At 42.4% G+C, this 21,313-nt stretch overlaps 1 protein-coding gene across 2 annotated transcripts in view; it reads left to right on the top strand.

The window, feature by feature from the left end:
- Positions 1-21,313, top strand: part of ARL15 (ADP ribosylation factor like GTPase 15) — a 254,827-nt gene that overhangs the window by 33,550 nt on the left and 199,964 nt on the right. The window contains exon 2 of one of the 2 annotated variants that reach the window (XM_066602733.1): positions 18,454-18,594. The exons of the other annotated variant lie outside the window; for it this stretch is intronic. Coding sequence (XP_066458830.1) covers positions 18,454-18,594 — 141 coding nt within the window. The remainder of the gene's footprint in view (positions 1-18,453; positions 18,595-21,313) is intronic. 2 annotated transcript variants of the gene reach the window in all.

The following is a 21,313-nucleotide window of genomic DNA, read 5'->3' as shown; positions in this document are numbered from 1 at the left end:
ATCTCACTGCCTTATTTAATAAAACAGGTTTTAGAACTAATAAGCAAAATATCGTGTATTATTCCACACCTCACCACTCACAACTACAAAGGGCACTGGCATCCGAACAAAACAAATGACAAATAATTGCCAGCCACAAAGAATAATAATAAAATTAGCGCTCACCATAGCGCTTTGTGGCATCATGATAGTGCTTTGGGCTTCGACACCAGCTATTTCTGGCGGCCCGACACCAGGCTGCAAGCGCAGCGCAGCTTTCCTTTTTTGTACTGCTGAGGTAGAATAAAACCTGCATTGCAATTAGTTGCTATGGGCTACTCTGTTTCTTAGAAATCTGCTCTTATTGGAGTTTCAGTCTCTGTCCAGATTTGCAGATATTTCTGCGTTCTCTTTTGGCTCGGATCGCTATGCTAGCCTTTTAGTAAGTGATCCTGCGGATTGGTGATCTGTAGAGATTATTGCATCCTCAGTGTAAACTGAAGACTTGGTAGTGAACAAGGGCTTATTGTCCGTTTGCCGTGTTTATGGATGGCATTGAGCTATTCCAGACACTGAACACCACAGTAATCTGCTGCTGCCGGTGTTGGCCGTGTGCAGGCAGGTGTTTGTGCCGTCCTCTGTCCTGGGTTCTCACATCAGTGATCTCAACGGAGACACGCACAACACTGCACAAAGCTCTAGTGGATAGATTTATCAGGAATGGTGGACATTGTAAAAGAGAAAATGTAAAAATAAATGCAAAAATGCTCTTTTGTTAAGTCTCCAGAAAGTGATCAAAAAGTTGTATGTAACACAAAATAAGTTTAATGAATACCTCAACACGTCCTACTAAAAACAAGCCCTCCCGCTGCTCCGTGGATTGAAAAGTAAAAAAAAAAGTTATGGGTCTTTGAATGTAGCCATGCCAAAATAAATTCTCTTCGAAGGTAAAGAATTTTTATTGGGCAAAAGTAGAAAAACGATGCAATTTTGGTGTCTTCATAGTTAAACAACTTACGGAAGTTATCATGTCACTTATACTGCATGGTAAACGACTTAAAAGAAAAATTCTAAAGTTATAGAAGTAGGCCGAATGTGTACCTGTCCGGGTCTTTTGCTTACTCGTCTGGGTCTTCTATTTTCTTCACTGTGGATGTGTGCGGAAGCAAACTGCTATGTACATTGCCTAGAGGCTTGGTTTGGTACTGCAGACTGAGTTCCACTCCCTTCAATAGGAGACAGCTTGCAGTGCCAACCTTGGCCAATGTGCAATGTACAGAGCTGTCTGCTTCCCACAGCAAAACTAATAGAAGTGGGACAACCTGTTTAAAGGGAACTTGTCACCATTTTACACCTATTAAATGCTCTATAGGGGATTAATCCGAATAGGGGATTAATCCGAATAGGGGATTAAATGGGCATTTTATATAGGCAGTTCTCTAACCGTGCAGGACTTGGCATGCCTGTAAATCCAGCGGTTTAAATGTTCCATGCAAATGATCGGTCCTGTGGGTGCATCTGCAAAATGTAGACCATGGCGGTGATGACTTTAGGACGTCTCATGTCACTAGTAGAGTGGGGCAATGTTTTTTTTTGGGGGGGGGGGGGGGGGCATGCCCGATCACCGCCCACAGTCGAGGAGGTACACCGAACTGATCACCCATCATTTGCACACTATGTGGGAACTGCATGGTTAGCAGTCTACCTATTGAATGGTATAGATGATTTAATAAATGTAAAAAGGGGACGCATTCCCTTTAAAGGCCCCATAGAGTTTGTAAACATCGATGCCTCAATCTTGGTTCCTACTTTTAGTCTACCACCCTTTCAGAAAATGTAATGATCTCTGCGAATGGAAACCTGGCGGATGATGATTTATGCATGAACCCAGAACAAGCAGCATTGCTGTAAACAAGGCGGGAGCTTGTAGAAGGTTCTGAGTGATGGCAGGAGCAGCGATCCCACGTAGCTGGCTATTTATGATCCATCGGTGATGCACAGCTGTTCCTCTGTAACCTTTATATTGGTATTTGATGTCTCTTCAATGCAAGAGCCCTATAGGGAGGCATCGTAAGCACGGCATTCGGCAATGAATACATTTGTATGTGATTATTACAGCTGAAAATTGCAGAACGGTCAAAAACAATTGTGTTTTTTTTGTTGTTTTTTTTTCCCTCCACTACAAAGCGTTGATTTTGTTTTAATTTCTTAATTTCCATTATTGACCTACTTCTCCATAGAACAGATGCAACAATTAGGATCAAGGAACAGAATTACCCTTTTTTTTTTCCAATAAAGGGGTATTCTGGAGACTGGGCAAAATTTCTCAAATTCCGCTAACATTACCACTTATTGCTGCTGTTCCAAACATCATGAAACTGAACTGCAGCACCTCTTTTGCTAACCTGCGGCACCGCGGCATTCCTGCTATCTTCAAATTTTTACATTGTTATTTAAACTAGCCGCCAGGAAATGCAAAAACTACATCTTCCACAATACCCATTGGCAGTTAGGCCTCGTTCACACGGGCAACAAAGTCGCACCATTTTGTAGGAACTCGAGGAGAAGATGTGGCCAGGCTGGTGGCGCATCTAAAGTGATGCATGTGTATTATTTATTTTTATTTTTTTCTTTCTTCAGCTACAGCTTATTTTCGGGGTAGGGCTTATATTTCAAGCCTCACCCGAACATCCTTGCAGGTGATGCTACAAAGTCGTTGATTTTTGTAGCGCTACAGAATTGCGGTATTGCCGTGATAAGACGCAGTAATATAGCACGGACCAGCGTTGCGATATTGCTGCAATTTTCTCGTGGCGAAGCTGTCGCCCGTGTGAACAAGGCCTTACTGACTGGTGCCTATTCACAACTGTACGAACCCTGCCGTCATTACAGCATGTGAAGGCACTGAGCATGTCTGACCAGTACAACAGCGGAGCGTACAGGGGATGACCATTGGATACCAATGGAGAACTAAGCATTCGCGCCGGCTCGCTGGCCGAGACACTCGTGGCGGATCCGGACAGGTATGTATGGGTCTCTAAGCGTCACTGCCAGGGCACTGGGTCCGATTCCACTGCGAAATTTCACAGTCTGAATCCGGCCTGGCCGTGGGCATGATCTGATCTTATTGGATCCCCTCGCCCACATCTAAACCATGCCTCATCAACCCTTTGGCCCATACTGTGAGACAAAAAATGGCTGGCTGATTGCTTTTCGAGGACCGGTGATTTGGAACCCCAATTCTGCACCAAAATCAACTATTCAGCTTTGACCTTTTTGATTTATATAGGACCGCGATTCCCAGAAAGGTGCACCACTGTGTAAAATGTAGATGTAAAGAAGAGAATGCAATGATTTGGGAATCTCGTGTAACCATATTTTATTTTGCCGGATTTTTTATTTCACATTGAGACAAACATTTTCTATTGGTGAAAGGTCTGGACTGCAGGCAGCCGGCTTAGGATGAGTCTCTTATTCTGAGAAGCCATGCGGTTCTGATGGATGCAGTATTTGGTCTTGCTGAAATATAGAAGGCCTTCCCTGTAGGAGAAGTCTATATACTGCTGAGCACTGAGGGTGCCTTCCAAGATGTGTAAGCTGCCCATGCCACAGGCAGTATTGCAGTCCCATACCATCAGAGATGCAGGGTTTTAAATAGTGTACCGATAACACGCTGGATGGTTACTTTCCTCTTGAGTCTGCAGGATTCGCCATCTGTCGTTTCCAATTTTGATCCATCTGACCACAGAACAGTTTTCCATTTTGCCTCAGTCCATTATAAATGAGCTTTGGCCCAGAGAAGACGTCGGCGTTCTTGGGTTGTGTTGATATATGGCATCTTTACGTAATAAAGCTTTAACTTGCATTTGTGGGTTGCACAGGGAGCAGTATTTGCAGACAACGGTTTCTAGAAGTATTCCTGCCGCTATTTGTATTACATAATCATGCCTCTCTTTAATACTGTCACACCTGAGGGGCCATAGATCTTCAGCATCCAGTATTGACTGTTGGTTTTTGACCCTTGTGAACGTGTATTTCTCCAGATTCTCTGAATCGTTTGATGCTATGTACTGTAGATGGGGGGATATTCAAGCTCTTCGTAATTTTACGTTGAACATTTTCCTGAAGTGGTTCTACAATTTTTAGATGCAGTTTTTCACAGATTGGTGAACCTCTGACCATCTTTGCTCCTGAGAGACTCTACCTCTCTAACATGCTCTCTTTATACACAGTCATGTGACTTAGTACATGTTGACCCTCTAGCTGCTTTTCATTAGTACCATTTTTCCAGCCTTTTGTTACCCATATCCCAACTTTTGAAAGATGTGTAGCAGCCATCAACTTCTAAATGTTTTTTTTTTTTTTTAATGCAATGGAAAAATGTCTCACTTTCAACTTCTGATATGTATTCTGTTGTGAATAAAATATGGTTATGAGATATACAAATCATTGCGTTCTTTTTATTCTTAGCACTTATTTACGTTTTACATCGTCCCAATTTTTTTATATATATTAATCTAATATATATCTAAACAATAATGTACATGTTAATTTACTAAAGCTGAAATGTTTTGGTGCCAGTAGCAGTTTTGCAGGTACATTGGACTACCGGTTCTGTTTTTAACAAGGTGTTGTAATTATGGTAAGTCCAGTGATGCACCATCGTTGAATCACTTGGCACATCCTTTTGAGAAGAGTCTCTGTATTGTATTTTATTTTTCATGAAAATTTGGCTGTTGGGCTCCACAAAACCTTGTAGCCGGTGCAATTTTTTGAGTTGTGGTTTATTGATTAGGAGCCAGTTTGATTGGCCTACCCGTGACGTAATATTTATACACCTCAAAAGAAACGAAAAGGCTGGGTATCGAAACTGAATTCTTAGGTGTGTTCTCTTCCTTGCTACTTGGACTTTTTTTATATAGTGTATTAATATAATAAAACATTAAAGGAGTTGTCAATTTGTAAACTATTGACGGCCTATCCGTAGAATAAGCCATCAATAGTAGATCAGTTGAGGTCTGCTGCCTAGAATCCCAGCTGATCAGCTGTTCACCGGGCTGGTGAGCTTGTACACTGAAATGATTTCTGCAGGAAGCAGACAGCTCCGTTTCCACTGCTGTGGCCAGGCTTGGTATTACAGGCCAAGTTTCTAATGAAATGAATGAGAACTTGACCTGCAATATGAAGCTGGGCCACTGCAATTGTAACAGTTGTCTGCTTCCTGCAGAAATTGCCTCAGTGTTTGAGCAGACCAGCTCTGAGAACAGCTGATCAGTGGGGGTCCCAGGCAGCAGACCTCCACTGACTTACTGTTGGTGGCCTGTCCTAAGGATAGGCAATCAATATTTTACAACTGGACATCCCCTTTAAATTGAAAATTGGTTTCTCCAGACTTGCTTTCTCTTTATCTCAGCCTGCTTTGTCTTAAAATGAATGTCGGCCCCTTTTGTATGTGTCCTCTGTCTTCTGCAAAGAATGTTCCATGGGGATCGGGATGACCCTATCTTGTCTTTTGATTTTAGACAGTGTCAGAATGCCTCCAGATCTCTTATGCAGTTTGTAGAATTGCCCTTTATACGGTAAGGCTTTTGTGCTACAGCCTGCTTGTATCAGTGGTCATGCTCCATGTCACGATTGCAATTTCACCACCCATCAAGCTACCGTAGCATGCAAGCTCCTGTATCCAGTGACTGTGGTTGTTCCATCCGTTAGACTGCTGTGTTTCATTCACGTGCATTTTTGCGCACAACAAATGAAAATGCTCAAAAAATGTGAAAAATTTAGCAAGTCCCTAGTCCACATAAGGCAATTGGTCGTCTTCTGTCAACTTCCTTAACATTCTGTTTGGCCTGTGTCTCCTCCAGAACCGGAATGGTTGTCAAGACTTATATTGCAGCTTCTTCAAGGGTTTTCACACACAATGTTCTTCATTGGCCAATTCGTCCCTTAATTGCATATTTAATTAGATGGATCGGAAGATGCCATCTTGGAGTCTAAAAAAGTTAGCCAACTTATGTAGGACTCGTGCAACAACATGACTGCCACCATTTCCAAACGTGTACGTAGAAGGTGCGATCCAATGAATTAGACTTGTAAAATTTCTAGATAGTTTCAAGTTAAACTTATATTTTTAATAGTAATGGGATTTTTGAGCATTTTAAAAGCGGTGTGAAATACTTGAAAGTGAAACTCAACCTGTGATTGGCCATATTGTTGGCAAATGTACAATACTCCAAACATTTCTTTGCTATGTAACAGTCACTTTATTTAGTTTTTTTCTTGTGTTTTGTTTTTTTTTAATTTTTTTTTTGCAACAATAGGGCCGGGCTCACACGACTAGATTTGAATTGCGGATTCCGCCATCGCTGTTCCAGTGCATTATACGTGATGATACGCAGGCAATCAAATGCGTTGAGTTGGGTAGTTTTGCTCAAATTTGCGTGTTGGAGTTGCGTATTCTGCGAGCAGAAGAAAAATCGCAGCAAGCTCTATTGTACCGCAGATTCCGTGCATGAACCCCGTTGATCTCCATGGCTGCATTTCAAAACCGTACATATGCAATTAAGGCCAGCTGCACACGACCAAGATGGATTCCACATGCGGGAGCCCGCAGCAGAATCCAACCCTGACCTCTGCCGGCATCCGCACGTACCTGACTTTTCTCTTCTTCATCTGATTGATTTATTACAATATCATTTGCAGATGGGTCGCAGGTCAGATGGCATAGAACATACAGAACATTTCCCTTTGGCTGATAGAAATCGCAATTCGATTCTGTGAGTGTGCAGGAAGAAGCGCTTTTCAACAGCATATAAAAAATGGTATTTGCTGCAGATCCGCAGTGTGGACGCCAACCGCGGATTCCGCAATGCAAATCCGTTCATGTGCAGCCGGCCTAACATGGCGTATGGACGCAGGTTCTTACATACGTTGCTAGGAGACCAGATAACAGATTTTCTGAAGATCACAAGAAACATAATTTTTGATAATTCATATCTTGGAAACTGTTGTGCGTAAGATGTACAAGGTGTCATTGTCTTGGTAACACTTAGATTCATAATAATTGTCTTAACCCTGCAATGCCAGTAAAAGTGTAAGTCCGCATTCTATTCATTTCAATGGGGTTGATGGGAACAGCTGAGCGGGTGCGCTTGGGTATCCCAACAGTCCTATTGAAAGTGAATTGAGTGCTGGTGCACTTGCATGACCAGTGCTTCATTCAGTCTGTTCCTCATTGTGGGAGTGGGGGAGTAACCCTGCAGTGAGAAAACAGGGGGACAAGGGACCCCCATTCTTGGGAACATGAGGGTCTCAACGGCGAGAGCTCCGCTATTCGGCAGGTTACCTCTATCCACAGGATAGGGAATAACTTGGAATTCTGGTTCAACCCTTTGAAAAGCTAGCAAACCTATATTAAAGTGACCCTCCGGCCCTGGACAAACTAGGATGGCTGCACCGCCTCTGACTTCTTGGTGCACGCTGCATTGGTATGCATTGGTGGTCTAAGACGCTACATTCTGCTTTCACTGCCCAGCACTGCTCAAGTGGGCAACACTGGTCAATGGAAATGGGTGCAGTGTCTTGTACTAATGACGTATACTAATGTACATTGTATATCAAGTAGTCAGAGAAATTGGTGCGGCCATCTATTTGTCCAGGCCTGGAATAGCCAGCTGTCCTACTGCAGTATAGGGGCCTCGACTAAGGTTGTGTTTACACCACTTTTGTGGCCTTGTTTCAAATGTTGTCCATATGTGAAAAAGCTTTAAAGGGTTATTGCAACCTTTTAAGTTGATAGGTTATACGATAATATGAATGGCAGGGATCCAATCTCTGAAACTTCCACAAATCCAGAAAACAATGGGGCCACGGTCCCTTGGACTATTCACTCACATTGGTGCAGTTTCTGGCAGTTGGACTCCCACCAACCAGAAAGTGATGGGACATCCTACCTAGATGCCAACGTTCTCCATTGTGGCGAAAGCTCTAAGTGGCAAAAAAAAAAGGCAAATAAGAATAAAAGGACAAGAAAGGCGGAGCTTCATTTTAAATATTCATAACATTCATTTGCATGTATCCTTTTTCAAAATAAGAGACTTGCCACCCAAATGTCATGTCACCACACCTTCCTTGTACCCCACCGATAGTTGTACCATCACTTTGCTCTTTGTTCTGTTATGGTTCTTCCAGTCTTCTCTTAAAAGGCCTATAATTTGGAGTTTTACAGCTTTGTTTGGGATCTGTTTCAACGGACCGCACCTTACTGACCGCAGCTGGATAGATTTCAGTTTTAGGAAATGATAGCTGAATTCTGTGCATGAAAAGAATATCTATTAGGCCCCCTTCATAAGAGCGTATGAGTGTAGCGTTTTTGCAGAACAAACAATTCTTTTTTGCACCCACGTTGGCGCATAGAATCGTAGAATGGTAGAATTGGAGGGACCTCCAGGATCATCTGTTCCAACACCCTGCTCAGTGCAGGATCAATAAATCATTCCAGACAGATATTTGTCCAGCCTTTGTTTGAACACTTCCATTAAAGGAGAACTCGCCACCTCCCGTGGTAATCTGTTCCACTCATTGATCACCCTCACTGCCAGAAAGTTTTTCCTAAACTAATTTGTGTCTCCTCCCTTTTAAGCTAAATATTCCCTGATCCTTTAACCGTTCCTGATGGGACAGGATTTGCAGACCACTCACCATCTTGGTAACTCTTCTCTGAGCTTGCTCCAGTTTGTCTGTCTTTTTTTAAAGTGGAGTGCCCAGAACTGAACACAGTTTTTTAGATGAGGTCTGACTAAGGAAGAGTAGAGGGGGACAATGACCTCACGTGATCTAGACTCTATGCTTCTCTTAATCCCAGAATTGTGTTTGCCTTTTTGGCTGCTGCATCATATTGTTGACTCATGTTCAGTCTTTGATCTATTAGTATACCCAAGTCTTTTTCACATGTGCTGCTGCTTAGCCCAATTCCTCTCATTCTGTATGTCAATTTTTCATTTTTCTTGCCCAGTTGCAGGACTTTGCATTTCTCCTTGTTAAATACCATTCTGTTAGTCATCGTCCACTGTTCTAGCTTTTCTAGATTTTTTTTTTTAATACTCTCCCTCTGTTCCCTAATGTTAGCTATCTCTCCTAGCTTTGTGTCGTCAGCAAATGTGATCAGTTTCCCATCAATTCCCTCCTCCAGATAATTTATGAAAATGTTGGACAACACTAAGCCTAGGACAGAGCCTTGTGGTACCAACTTGATATATTCTTTCACTTGAATGTGCAGCCATTTATGACCACTCTTTGAGTATGATCACTCAGCCAGTTGTTAATCCACCTAACAGTTGCCTTGTCAATCCCATATTTGGTAATTTTTTTTCAATAAGTATGGTATGAGAAACTTTGTCAAATGCTTTACTAAAGTCAAGATATACTATATTTACTGCTTTTCCCTGATCAATCCAATTGGTGATTTTGACGTAGAAGGAAATTAGATTTGTCTGCCATGACTCATCCAAGTACTTGCATACATGCTGTTTAATAATGTGTTCAAAGATGTTTCCCGGTATAGATGTCAGGCTCGCAGGCCTGTAGTTTACTGGATCCACCTTCCTCCCTTTTTTGAAGATGGGGTCAACATTTGCCATTTTCCAATTTTCTGGGACTTCTCCTGTTCTCCAGGAATTTTTAAAGATTATGACGAGTGGTTCAGCAATTACCTCCGTTGCTTCCTTTCGCATCCTAGGATGTAATACATCTTGACCTGGAGACTTGAATTCATTTAAGTTAGCTAAGTGTTCCCTGACCATCTCTCTGCTTATAGATGGTCTGCATTCTTTTATTCCCCCAATAGCAAAGGAAGATCAGTTGATGTTCCATCTACTTTCTGAGAGAAAACAGATACAAAATAGGAATTTAAAAGCTCGGCCTTCTTAACTTCATTCTTAACCAATACACCATTCTCATCTTGTAAGCATCCAATAGCATCTTTGACTTTTCTGTTGCTTTTGACATACCCCCCCCCCCCCCAAATCCTTTTTTATTGCTTTTGGCCTCTGTTGAAAACTTCAATTCATTATTAGCTTCAGGTTTTCTGACAGTCGTCCTACAGTTTCTGCAGACCACAATAAATTCTTCTTTTGATATCCCCCTTTCCATTTGACAAACATATTTTTCTTCCTTTTAAACATGTGTGCAAGCTCTGTGTTCATCCATCCTGGTCTCTTTAAATGCTTCCCATTCTTCAGGGATTCTTTAGGGATTGTTAATGATTGTGCTTTGAGAATCTCATTTCACAATATTTCCGAACCACCTTGTACATTTCTGTTCTTAAGAACAGCCAGCCATTGGATTCTTCCTACTTTCTTTCTAACTTCATTAAAATCTGCCTTTCTGAAATTCAACCTTGAGGTCTGAGTTTTCTCAAGTCTTCCTCCCCTTTTCATCCAAAATTCAAGGATAGAATGGCCTTTCACTTCCCTTCCCATATTCTAGTTTAAAGCTATCCTAATGAGCAAAGCAAGGCGCCCACCAAATATATGCTTACCTGTGTTTGTAAGGTGCAAGCAGTCCATCATATAGGTAATTCACTCTTTGGTCTAGGAATCAAAATCTTTGCTGACAGCACCATTGATGTAGCCAGTTGTTCACCTCAAGAATCCTGTTCCATCTCCTAATTCCATGGGCATCCACTGGGAGGATGGATGAGAAGACCACTTGTGCTCCTAGTTCCTTCACCTTTCTGAGGTCTTCCAAGTCTCTGCAGATAGTTGCAAGGTCCTTTTTTTTGCAGTGTCATTTGTCCCTACATGTATGAGTTGGAATGGGTGGTGTTCTGTAGGACTGAAAAATCTTGACCTCCTATTAGACACATCTTTGATTTGTGCACCTGGAAGACAGCACAACTCTTGTGAGACTTCAGATCTGCAGGCAGCGGCCTCTGTTCCTCTCAATAGGGAATCCCCCACAATCACCACTCTCCTTTTCTTCCTCACTACAGCACTTCTTTTTCTCCATTCAAGAGGACTCTGTGTGCTTACTACACAGTTCTTTGTATGTGAAGTCATTTCTTGCTGTACCTCTTTCTCCTCCACTCTGTACTTTGTGGGTAGAGTCCTTTCTTGTTGTACCCCTTTCTCCTCTGCTCTGTTCTTTGTGGGTAGAGTCCTTTCTTGCTGTACCCCTTTCTCCTCTGCTCTGTTCTTTGTGGGTAGAGTCATTTCTTGTTGTACCTCTTTCTCCTCTGCTCTGTTCTTTGTGGGTAGAGTCCTTTCTTGTTGTACCTCTTTCTCCTCTGCTCTGTTCTTTGTGGGTAGAGTCCTTTCTTGTTGTACCTCTTTCTCCTCTGCTCTGTTCTTTGTGGGTAGAGTCATTTCTTGTTGTACCTCTTTCTCCTCTGCTCTGTTCTTTGTGGGTAGAGTCCTTTCTTGTTGTACCTCTTTCTCCTCTGCTCTGTTCTTTGTGGGTAGAGTCCTTTCTTGTTGTACCTCTTTCTCCTCTGCTCTGTTCTTTGTGGGTAGAGTTATTTCTGGCTGTACCCCTTTCTCCTCTGGTCTGTTCTGTGTGGGTAGAGTCATTTCTTGCTGTACCCCTTTCTCCTCTGCTCTGTTCTTTGTGGGTAGAGTCCTTTCTTGTTGTACCTCTTTCTCCTCTGCTCTGTTCTTTGTGGGTAGAGTCATTTCTGGCTGTACCTCTTTCTCCTCTGCTCTGTTCTTTGTGGGTAGAGTCCTTTCTTGTTGTACCTCTTTCTCCTCTGCTCTGTTCTTTGTGGGTAGAGTCCTTTCTTGTTGTACCTCTTTCTCCTCTGCTCTGTTCTTTGTGGGTAGAGTCCTTCCTTGTTGTACCTCTTTCTCCTCTGCTCTGTTCTTTGTGGGTAGAGTCATTTCTGGCTGTACCCCTTTCTCCTCTGGTCTGTTCTGTGTGGGTAGAGTCATTTCTTGCTGTACCTCTTTCTCCTCTGCTCTGTTCTGTGTGGGTAGAGTCATTTCTTGCTGTACCTCTTTCTCCTCTGCTCTGTTCTTTGTGGGTAGAGTCATTTCTTGCTGTACCTCTTTCTCCTCTGCTCTGTTCTTTGTGGGTAGAGTCATTTCTTGCTGTACCTCTTTCTCCTCTGCTCTGTTCTGTGTGGGTAGAGTCATTTCTTGCTGTACCTCTTTCTCCTCTGCTCTGTTTTTTTGTGGGGAGTCCTTTCTTGCTGCACCTCTTTCTCCTCTGCTCTGTTCTTTGTGGGTAGAGTCATTTCTTGCTGTACCTCTTTCTCTTCTGTTCTGTTCTTTGTGGGTAGAGTCATTTCTTGCTGTACCTCTTTCTGCTTCTCCTCAGGAACCAGTACCAGGCCCCCCTGTGTGAGAACCTGGTACCAGTTCCAGAGCAGTAAGGGTGCTGGCTGATTCCTGATCCTCCTGCTTCTTTGGGTCACATGCTTCCATTCCTCTGCTTCTGCAGGTACACTGGACATTTCCTTTCCTTTAACATTTTGAAGACTTTCTTCTACTCTGTCAAGGAAATCCTCATCTTCCTTAATACGTTTCAATGTAGCTATTCTCTCCTGAAGACCACGCACCTTTTCGTTCAGTAGAGACACAAGCTTGCATTTCTGGCAGGTGAACTTCAGCTTTTCCTCTGGCAGGTCTGTAAACACATAGCATACGTTGCAGCTCACCATATGGCTCCTCTCCTTTTCCATGTTGTCAGTTGATGTCCACATCCAAACTTCTAAAAGTCAAGAACTGTAGTGAAGATACATAACCTATAAGATACTAAGTGTACAACTTCTCTGGTCTGGCGATGTCCTCTGAGCGGCTAGACCCGGCAATCTTCCTGCTTACAGTGATTCTTTGCACTTCCCAGAATGCACAGGGAATATGCAATTGATCTTCCTGCATTTGCAGTCTCTGGTCTTGGTGCGGGCACATACAGAGCGCGGACCGTGTCATTGGATTTATAGTTGCAGGCTGTGTGTGTGTGCGCTCCCTTAGAGATCCATGGCTCTTACTCCGCCAATGCTATGGGATGTGGCTGTTATAGTTGGAAACATTTGGTGATGATGTGTGTATATATTTTTGTGCCGAAGCAGTGATATAATTCAGAGTGGGCCAAGGAAAAGTAGCCTGGCCACTCCAGTTTTATAAAAGATGTCTAAAAGAAAAGCTATCATTGTTGCCCATAGCAACCAATTGCAGCGCAGCTTTTATTTTATCTCGGTAGAATAATAAATTAAAGCTGCACTGTTATTGGTTGCTATGGGCAACAAAGACAGATTTTCTTTTAGACAGCTTTCATAGTTGGACTACTTTTCCATGGTGTACCCTGTAGCTCTCCGGTTTACTTGGCTGTAGTATTATGTCCGAGTAGGAAGGGGTTATAAATAGAGATGAGCGAGCGTACTCGCTAAGGCAAATTACTCGAGCGAGTACTGCCTTTTGCGAGTACTGCCTTTTGCGAGTACCTGCCCGCTCGTCTCTAAAGATTTTGGTGCCGGCGGGGGTGAGCGATGAGTTGCAAGAGAGGGGGAGTGGGAGAGGGAGGGAGACCCTTCTCCCCCCCCCCCCCCCTCCCCTTCCTGTTCCTCCCTGCTCTTCCCTGCCGGCACCCAAATCTTTAGAGACGAGCGGGCAGGTACTCGCATAAGTCACTACTCGCTCGAGTAATTTGCCTTAGCGAGTACGCTCGCTCATCTCTAGTTAAAAACAAACATACAAACCTGGCCAATTAAGCACAGGTTAATTTGCATGCTGATGGATATGGCTAACACGTCCGGCAGCAGCGCATACCCATTGGCAATAAAGTATTGCGCATATTGAAGTCTAACCTGGCCGATTCCTCTTTCCTCCCGCATCTGCTCTCAGGACCGTTGGAAGGACCCCGTAGAGCTGTTCTACATGGCTGATATTGGTGATTGACGAGTGCAGATCATACACATTGACATGCAGATCGATCGTCGTTTCTTACATTTGGCCTGTATAAAAGGTCTATTAGCTGTTAAAGGATGAACAAATGGGGACTCGCCTTTTTTATCTGCTAAAAGATTTTTAACTTCTTGTAGAAGCTTTAGAAAGGCGTGTGACCTCCTGCGGAGCTGCGATCACTGCGGAGCTGCGATCACTGCGGAGCTGCCCGTCCTCTTACACATTTTCCCCTAACTTCTCCTCCTCTCCAGCGGTCCTGCTCAGGCTCCATTTCTCAGCTCTATACATCGCTGAGTCCCCCGGTCCCCCCTTACGTTGGGCTGTTTCCTGCCGGCTGTGCAGGTGTGTCCTGTCTTGGCGCGTTTGTCAGAACAACAGAATGCATGGAAAGAAATTAAAGTAAAAAAATAGATTATTTGTGGATGTGAACCTGTTTGGTCTGTGCTGGTACAAAACAAGTGGGGCCGTGCCATATGCCTTGTGGGGATAAGGCTGTTGTGAAATCTTCAGCGCCATGAAGAAACTACATGTGAAGCATAAACCCTGTTAAAGAATAACACAAGGCTACATCTGCTATTTTATACTCTCTCTCATTTCATCAGGGGGTTTATAGTGAGCCGAGTTTATAATCGTGGTATGGCCCATAGACTGGAGAAAAGGGTACAACACAAGCAGTGGAGGGCAAGGGAAGTAGTTTGGGCCTCCAGGCCTTAAAGGGGTAGTCCAGGATTAGAAAAACATGGCTGATTCTTTCCAAAAAACAGTGGTATATCTATTCACTGGTTTTGTATCATATTACAGCTCGGCTCCATTAACCCTTTCCAATCCACTGTCTGACGTCTGAAGACCTTCTGATTGAAGGCTGAACAACTCCGATGTTGGAAGACATCCGGCAGGGTATTCTTGCTGTATATTACTGGCTGCTCTGTTGTCGGGGGGCCTCTCCAGCATGTCCCATACTACAATACTGGCTCTAGCCAGTAGATGGTGCCATTGTATAATGGCAGAAAGTGAAAGCCCCCTAGGAAACCCTGAATCTAAAATTGGATTGCAAAGGGTAAAGCAGTTGACCAGGACTATGGGTATTTTTTCTATTGACAACCTGTCCTCAAGATAGTTACTCAATACATGATTGGCGGTGGTCCGCCACTTTTGGGTGCCAGCCAATCATTTGATTCCCATTGCAACTGTCAATAGACTATTCATAAAGCAAACTGCGCTGTCTGTAGTACATGGCCGAGGTTGGTATTGCAGGCACAGCTCTCATTGAATTCAATGAAAGATGTGCTGCTATACCAAATCAGGCCGCTGTATTGTCAGCGCTATCTACTTCCACCTTGACAGCGGTGCTGGTAATCAGGTGATCGCGATGAAGAAAAATTTGACGCTTGTGAATGTTGCAGAAATATTAATTTTTTTTTATTTCATACATTTAGTCTACAGTTTAAATTCATTTGACGTTTCAGTCATTTCAAGACCTCAGATATTCTGTCAAAGCGTACAAAAATGATTTTATGTTACATACAATATCTTTTTCTAATACTGGACGGCGACTTTAGTGGTTCTGGGCTCTGTTATTAACCAACATACCTGTAGGTGGGCTTGTGGATGCATTTACCATTAACCAACATACCTGTAGGTGGGCTTGTGGATGCATTTACCATCTGGAAGGCGTACAGCAAATGTTCCAGAATGCCTCTTGCTAAACCCTAGAAGACAGTATTCCTCCAACCTGTAGTTCTCTACGTGTTGTGAAACTACAACTCCTGTCATCTGCTAGTTGTCGCAGGCTGCTCTGTGATCTTACAGAGGTCTCTCTTAGGGGCTGTATAGTCCATGAAATATGTGCCAGAGCCTTGATAGTTAGGTCATGATATAAATCTGTAGAGTGCAGCCATATGAGAAGGCCAAGGATGGTCTGTATGCAATAAGCTCACTGATAATGACTGCCGGCAGTTCTTTTTTACGTATATTGGCATCCCAGCTTCTAGCATTTATTTCTTGCTTTATGTGTAATTGTTGGAGGACACTTGACCCCCTAAACAATGGAGGATATTTGTCAGACGGACCCTCCCTCTTACTTGTTGATATACATTGAATTGCCACACCGGTCTTGTCACGATTGAAGCTTCCCTATATGGCAATTAGGCACAATGTCCGGAAGAGTAAAAATATTCCTCCCAGCGTTTTTGAAGATTGCTTTTAGACACTGCATTTTTCACTAATTCAAAGGCAATGCACACCTTTTTAATTTTTCTTTTTTTTGCTTTTAATGTGTCTTTTATAATGATGACTTTTTGTAATTGATTTTCATTAACAATTTCTGATTGATTGGTTTCTATGCTTGTAGTGTTTTCCAAGGCATTGCAGATTAGAGGACTGACCTATTAGCAAAATCTGTGAAAGGGAGTAAATTGAGCAGTGCTTCCTTTTAGCTTTTTGCGTAGAGGCATGCTGTGAGGGGGTCACTTTAAGGGAATCTTTCACAGTAAGGGATTTCTGAGAAACCACACTCATGGACTTTCTGCAGTGATAGGAAGAAGGCAGCACTCATTCGTGTGATTCTTCCACACAGGAAATGCAGTCTGTGGAAAGCCTATATGTTATTATTTTACAGTTATTGCAAGCTATAAGTAGTAAAAGAGGATAACAACCTGTGATATGTCTGGAGGGATAAACCTTATTATAGAGGGATATATGACAATGTCGGGATATGTAAGAAGATGATGAATGATGACCATCCCACCAGTCCCCATGCCCTAGCATGATGCATCTTGTAATACTACTTTGTCGTGCTCTACATCCAGAACATCCCCCCCCCCCCCCTTCCCACCTGCAATTAGGGTAGTTTTTAGCCCAGTTTATCTCCCACCGCCTTGTCATTTGATCTAGAGATAGCATTGCATTGTAAAGGGCCATTTACACGGGACAATTATTGTTCAACTGCTCGCACTCCCGTGGGAATTTGAACACTAGTTGTCTCATATAAATGCATGCAGAAAACTGAATGACGAGCCATTCAGTATAAACAGCAGTCATTCACTTCTAAACGACTGTCCATTTTGGAAGTGAATGCAGGCTGGTGAGGGGAGAACGCTCCCCGGTCCACTCCGCCTCCATGCTGGCAGCACTTTCAGCGATACTAGTATTTTTGTACTTTGGATCTGTATCCCCTTTTTGCAAGAGCTGCGGAATATTTGCACTTTATAAATAAAGATTATTAATATTATTATTCGCTCCTGTGTAACAGCACAAGAGGGATCATCAGCGGGACATACTGTCGGGCATTGTTTAACCGACAGCTCATCCCCTCTAAGTAGGTCTTGTGTAACTGCATCTTGCTTATCTCTTGCCCACACATAAATAGTAAATGGAAAGATAGCATTGTGTAAAATTGAGTGGGCACCCAGCCACAAATCTCAATGGGCCTAAGATTTAGCAAGTATGAGGCTTTCTACGTGCATGACAAAGAATACTCAATGCAAAGAACAGATAAGTGAATCATTTTCTTTCTGTAGGGACTTGGCAAGATGTGTATTACTTTTTCATGCACAAAAGTTTCTATAGCCTTTTATTGAAAAATACATGGGCATACATGGTGTTTAAAACTCAAGATTTATGCATTAAACATGATGTGTAACATTGCTTCCTTATATGAATAGACAATTCTAAACCTATTTTACATGATACAGTGAAAATGCAACTGGGAATGACGCTCAACTTATCAAAAAGATGCATTAAGTCTTCTAGGAAACTAAAGCCAAACACAATGGGCGAGAAAAGCAGCCGCCACAATTGGGTGCACACAGCAACCAACCAGACGACAGCTTTTATTTTGTAAGCTGCATTAGGAAAACGTACACTGTAATAAGTGTGACTTACGCCTGCCTTAGTAATACCACCTTTCCTAACCCCACAAGTAATAATACCTCTTTTCTTGCCCCCATTACTAGCAATGCTCCCTTTTTTATACTGTAAAATTTAACAAAAAGACATTCGCCTTTGTCGCTTAGCTTCACTCTTACCTCTCTACCATGTGGTGCTATCACATGTACTTGACCACTGCAGGCAATCTCCGGCCTCAGCGCCTGAGGCCTGGGTTTGGTTGCAACAGTCACGTATCATCTAGTATGTTGTTGCACTAGCCAGGAAAACGGGAAGAACCAGAGCTGAGCAAAGAGGCAAGTATGTGTGTGTGTTTGTTTTTTTTTTTTCTTTTTCTTTTTTCCCCTAATTAATTCTTTACTGTTGGACACACGCCAAGATCAGTTTCTCGTGTAAAAATGTGCATGAGGCTGAATTGAAAGCCTAAATTTGCCTGTAAAGATGTTACTGTGATCTCGGAGTGTAGCGTAATATCAAATGAGTAAGTTTTCTGAGGATCCGTTTTAGTGTGATTGATCAATCTCGGGGACTTTCAACAAATCCTGGTGTGTAGTTCTGATGTATTTAATAACTAAACTGGTCTAAATATAGGAATATGGTCTGAAGTCTAACGTTATGTAGGGATGTAGTCTGGAATCTGGATTTATTTAGGAATCTGGTGTGGGGTCTGAATTTATTTGTGTTGCCATAGAGACTGGAGATCACTACAGAAGCCAAAAGCCAAAGATGTCTGGACAGCAAGCTCTGCAGTCGTCAGGAGAAGTTGTCATGGTGGTCTGGGCTGGGTGGAGAAGAAAAGCATAGAAAACGACTCCAATCAGAGATGTTGCCTGTGAGTTACTGGTTTTAAAGAGGAACTCCCAACTGTCCTGATATGTCTATTTTAGTATTTACCCGTATTAAGCAGTGAAGTAATTTTGGAGCATCTTTTATGTAGGGCTCTGTGTTATGACTTTTTTTATGTTGTTTCCCTTGAAAATGTATGAATAAGGCCTGGCCTACATAGGAACTTTTTGTAATGTGACTAACTGTGGCTATAGGGCTATGGTAGATGGCCATACATTGAGGTGCATGCAATCATGCGGACTGCAGCTGACCTTCTATAGTTAGTTAGTATCAATCAGTGGCACTACAGAAAGTCTTTTGTGTATGTCGGGGCTCGTTAACAGCTGGACGCTACCACTTCCCTTCTCAATAGGATGTGTTCCTATACAATTTGATGGTGTCATGGAAGATTGAAACTGTCAAACTGTGTCGGGACACATGGAAAATGGTAATGTCCGGATGTCAATTTATTCATACATTTTCCGGAGTGTGGCGTTTTAACCCCTTCACGCAGCAGGGTGTGGAGTCACGTCCTCCGAGTGATAGGGTTTTTATGGAGCAAGATCTGGGATCTATTTGCAGTGGGAAATTCACTAGAAACTGACTTTTTTTCTAATAAATGGTCCATGGCCTAATGTTCCATATTTAATATTTTTGTAAATAAAAGGTACTTTTTAAAATTTCTTGTTCTACCATTGGCTGAGCTGGATTTTCCTTTCGGTGTTACATTAATTGGTGCCACTGGGAAAAAAACTCGTCCTTCAAAAAAAAGCCCTCAGGCAGCTGCATCGATGGAAAAAAAAGTTATAACTTTTTGGAAGTGGCAGGGAAAAACAAAAAATGTGGGGGGAGAAGGAAGCCGCATCATTAAGGGAAAGATGCTGTAAAATTGCCATGAGTAATACAGGTATTTAATACAATGGACGTGTTTGAACTGACAGGTTATATATAATCTATTCTGAATGGTGATACTTTGTGGACTGCTTGTATAGGTCTTATGATTAGCTGTATGTTAGTTCCCCTCTTATGTTATTGATGTGCTTCACATATTTAAGGTACTAGCTAGGGGCATGGCCAATAGAAGCAGAGTCTAGTGTGGCATGCTTTGCACAATGTAATCTTTCTGGGGTTCACCCCATGTTTCAATCCTGGACCTATCCTTGTTCACAGCTCTATGAATAGGTGGTGGATTGTTTGGTGGATGCAACACTCCTATCAATTGCAATGGGCCCTCACAGATGCTGCAATATTTTTTTTGTGCTGTCTGCTCCGCCTTGACATGGTTTTTGTTCTTTTTTTTTTTTTTTTTTTTTTAATGCACCTCATCGCCCATCAGAATAATGGGGTGTGTTCGAAAAAACGCTGTTGAACGTAGTAACCTGCGCTCGAAAGCAATGACAACAATCACTGTAAAACGTTGCGAGGTAAATTGCGGAGTTTTACCGACGCAGTGTGTGAGAGTGGCCTTGCGATATACAAAAAAGGGTATAGTAACGTAAAACAACACCCTGATCCTAGACAAACAAAGATGGCTGCTCCACTTATATGACAAAGTATCACATACCATCCTTTTTGGGGGAAAAAACTAAATATGGGATTGACAAGGCAAACGTTAAGTGGGTTCATAACTGGCTGAGTGAGTATACTCAGAGTGGCCATAAATGGCTGCACATCCAATTGCAAGAATGTATCAAGTGGGGTACTACAAGGCTCTGTCCTAGGCCCAGTGGTGTTTGATCTCTTTATAAATAATCTTGAGGAGGGAATTGATGAAAAACTGATCACATTTGCCGATGACACAAAGCTAGGAGGGATAGCTAACACTAGAGAAAGAGTATTCAAAAAGATTAGGTATTTAACAAGAAAAAATGCAAAAGTCCTACATTCGGGTAAGAAAAATGAGAAAAACACATACGGAATGAGAGGAATTGGGTTAATCAAATGGCACGTGTGAAAAAACTTTGCTATGATAATAGATCACAGACTGAACATGAGTCAACAATGTGATGCAGCACATAGCAGCAAACTCAATTCTGAGATCTATTAAGAGAAGCATAGAGTCTAGATCATGTGAGGTAATTATCCCCCTCTACTCTTCCCGAGTCAGACCTCATCTGGAGTACTTTGCCCAGTTCTGGTCACCCCACTTTAAAAAAGACATAGATAAACTGGAGTAAGTTAAGAGAAGAGTTACCAAGATGGTGAGCGGTCTGCAAATCATGTCCTATGAGGAACGGTTAAAGGATCTGGGAATGTTTAGCTTGCAAAGAAGAAGCTGAGAGGAGACTTAATAGCTGTCTACAAATATCTGAAGGGCTGTCACAGTGCAGAGGGATCAGCCCTATTCTCATTTGTACAAGGAAAGACCAGAAGCAATGGGATGAAACTGAAAGGGAGGAGACACAGATTAGATATTAGAAAAACCTTTCTGACAGTGAGGGTAATCAATGAGTAGAACATGTTACCACGGGCGGTGGTGAGTTCTTCAATGGAAGTGTTCAAACAAAGGGTGACTACCCACTAGCGTTTTTTTCTGCAGCGAATTTGCTGTGTTTTTTTTTTTTTTTTTTTCCAATTGTCAATGGGACTTTCTAATGTTAAAACGCAACCCAACTTGCGTTTTTGGTGCGTTGCGTTTTTAACATTAGAAAGTCCCATTGACAATTGGAAGAAAAAAAACCACGAATTTGCAGCAGAAAAAAAATGCTAGTGGATAGTCAACCAAA

The sequence above is a fragment of the Eleutherodactylus coqui genome, chromosome 5 (genome assembly GCF_035609145.1).
Source record: "Eleutherodactylus coqui strain aEleCoq1 chromosome 5, aEleCoq1.hap1, whole genome shotgun sequence".
Taxonomy (NCBI): Eukaryota; Metazoa; Chordata; class Amphibia; order Anura; family Eleutherodactylidae; genus Eleutherodactylus; species Eleutherodactylus coqui.
The sequence above is the reverse complement of the archived record's forward strand: the minus strand, read 5'-3'. Positions and strand labels throughout refer to the sequence as shown.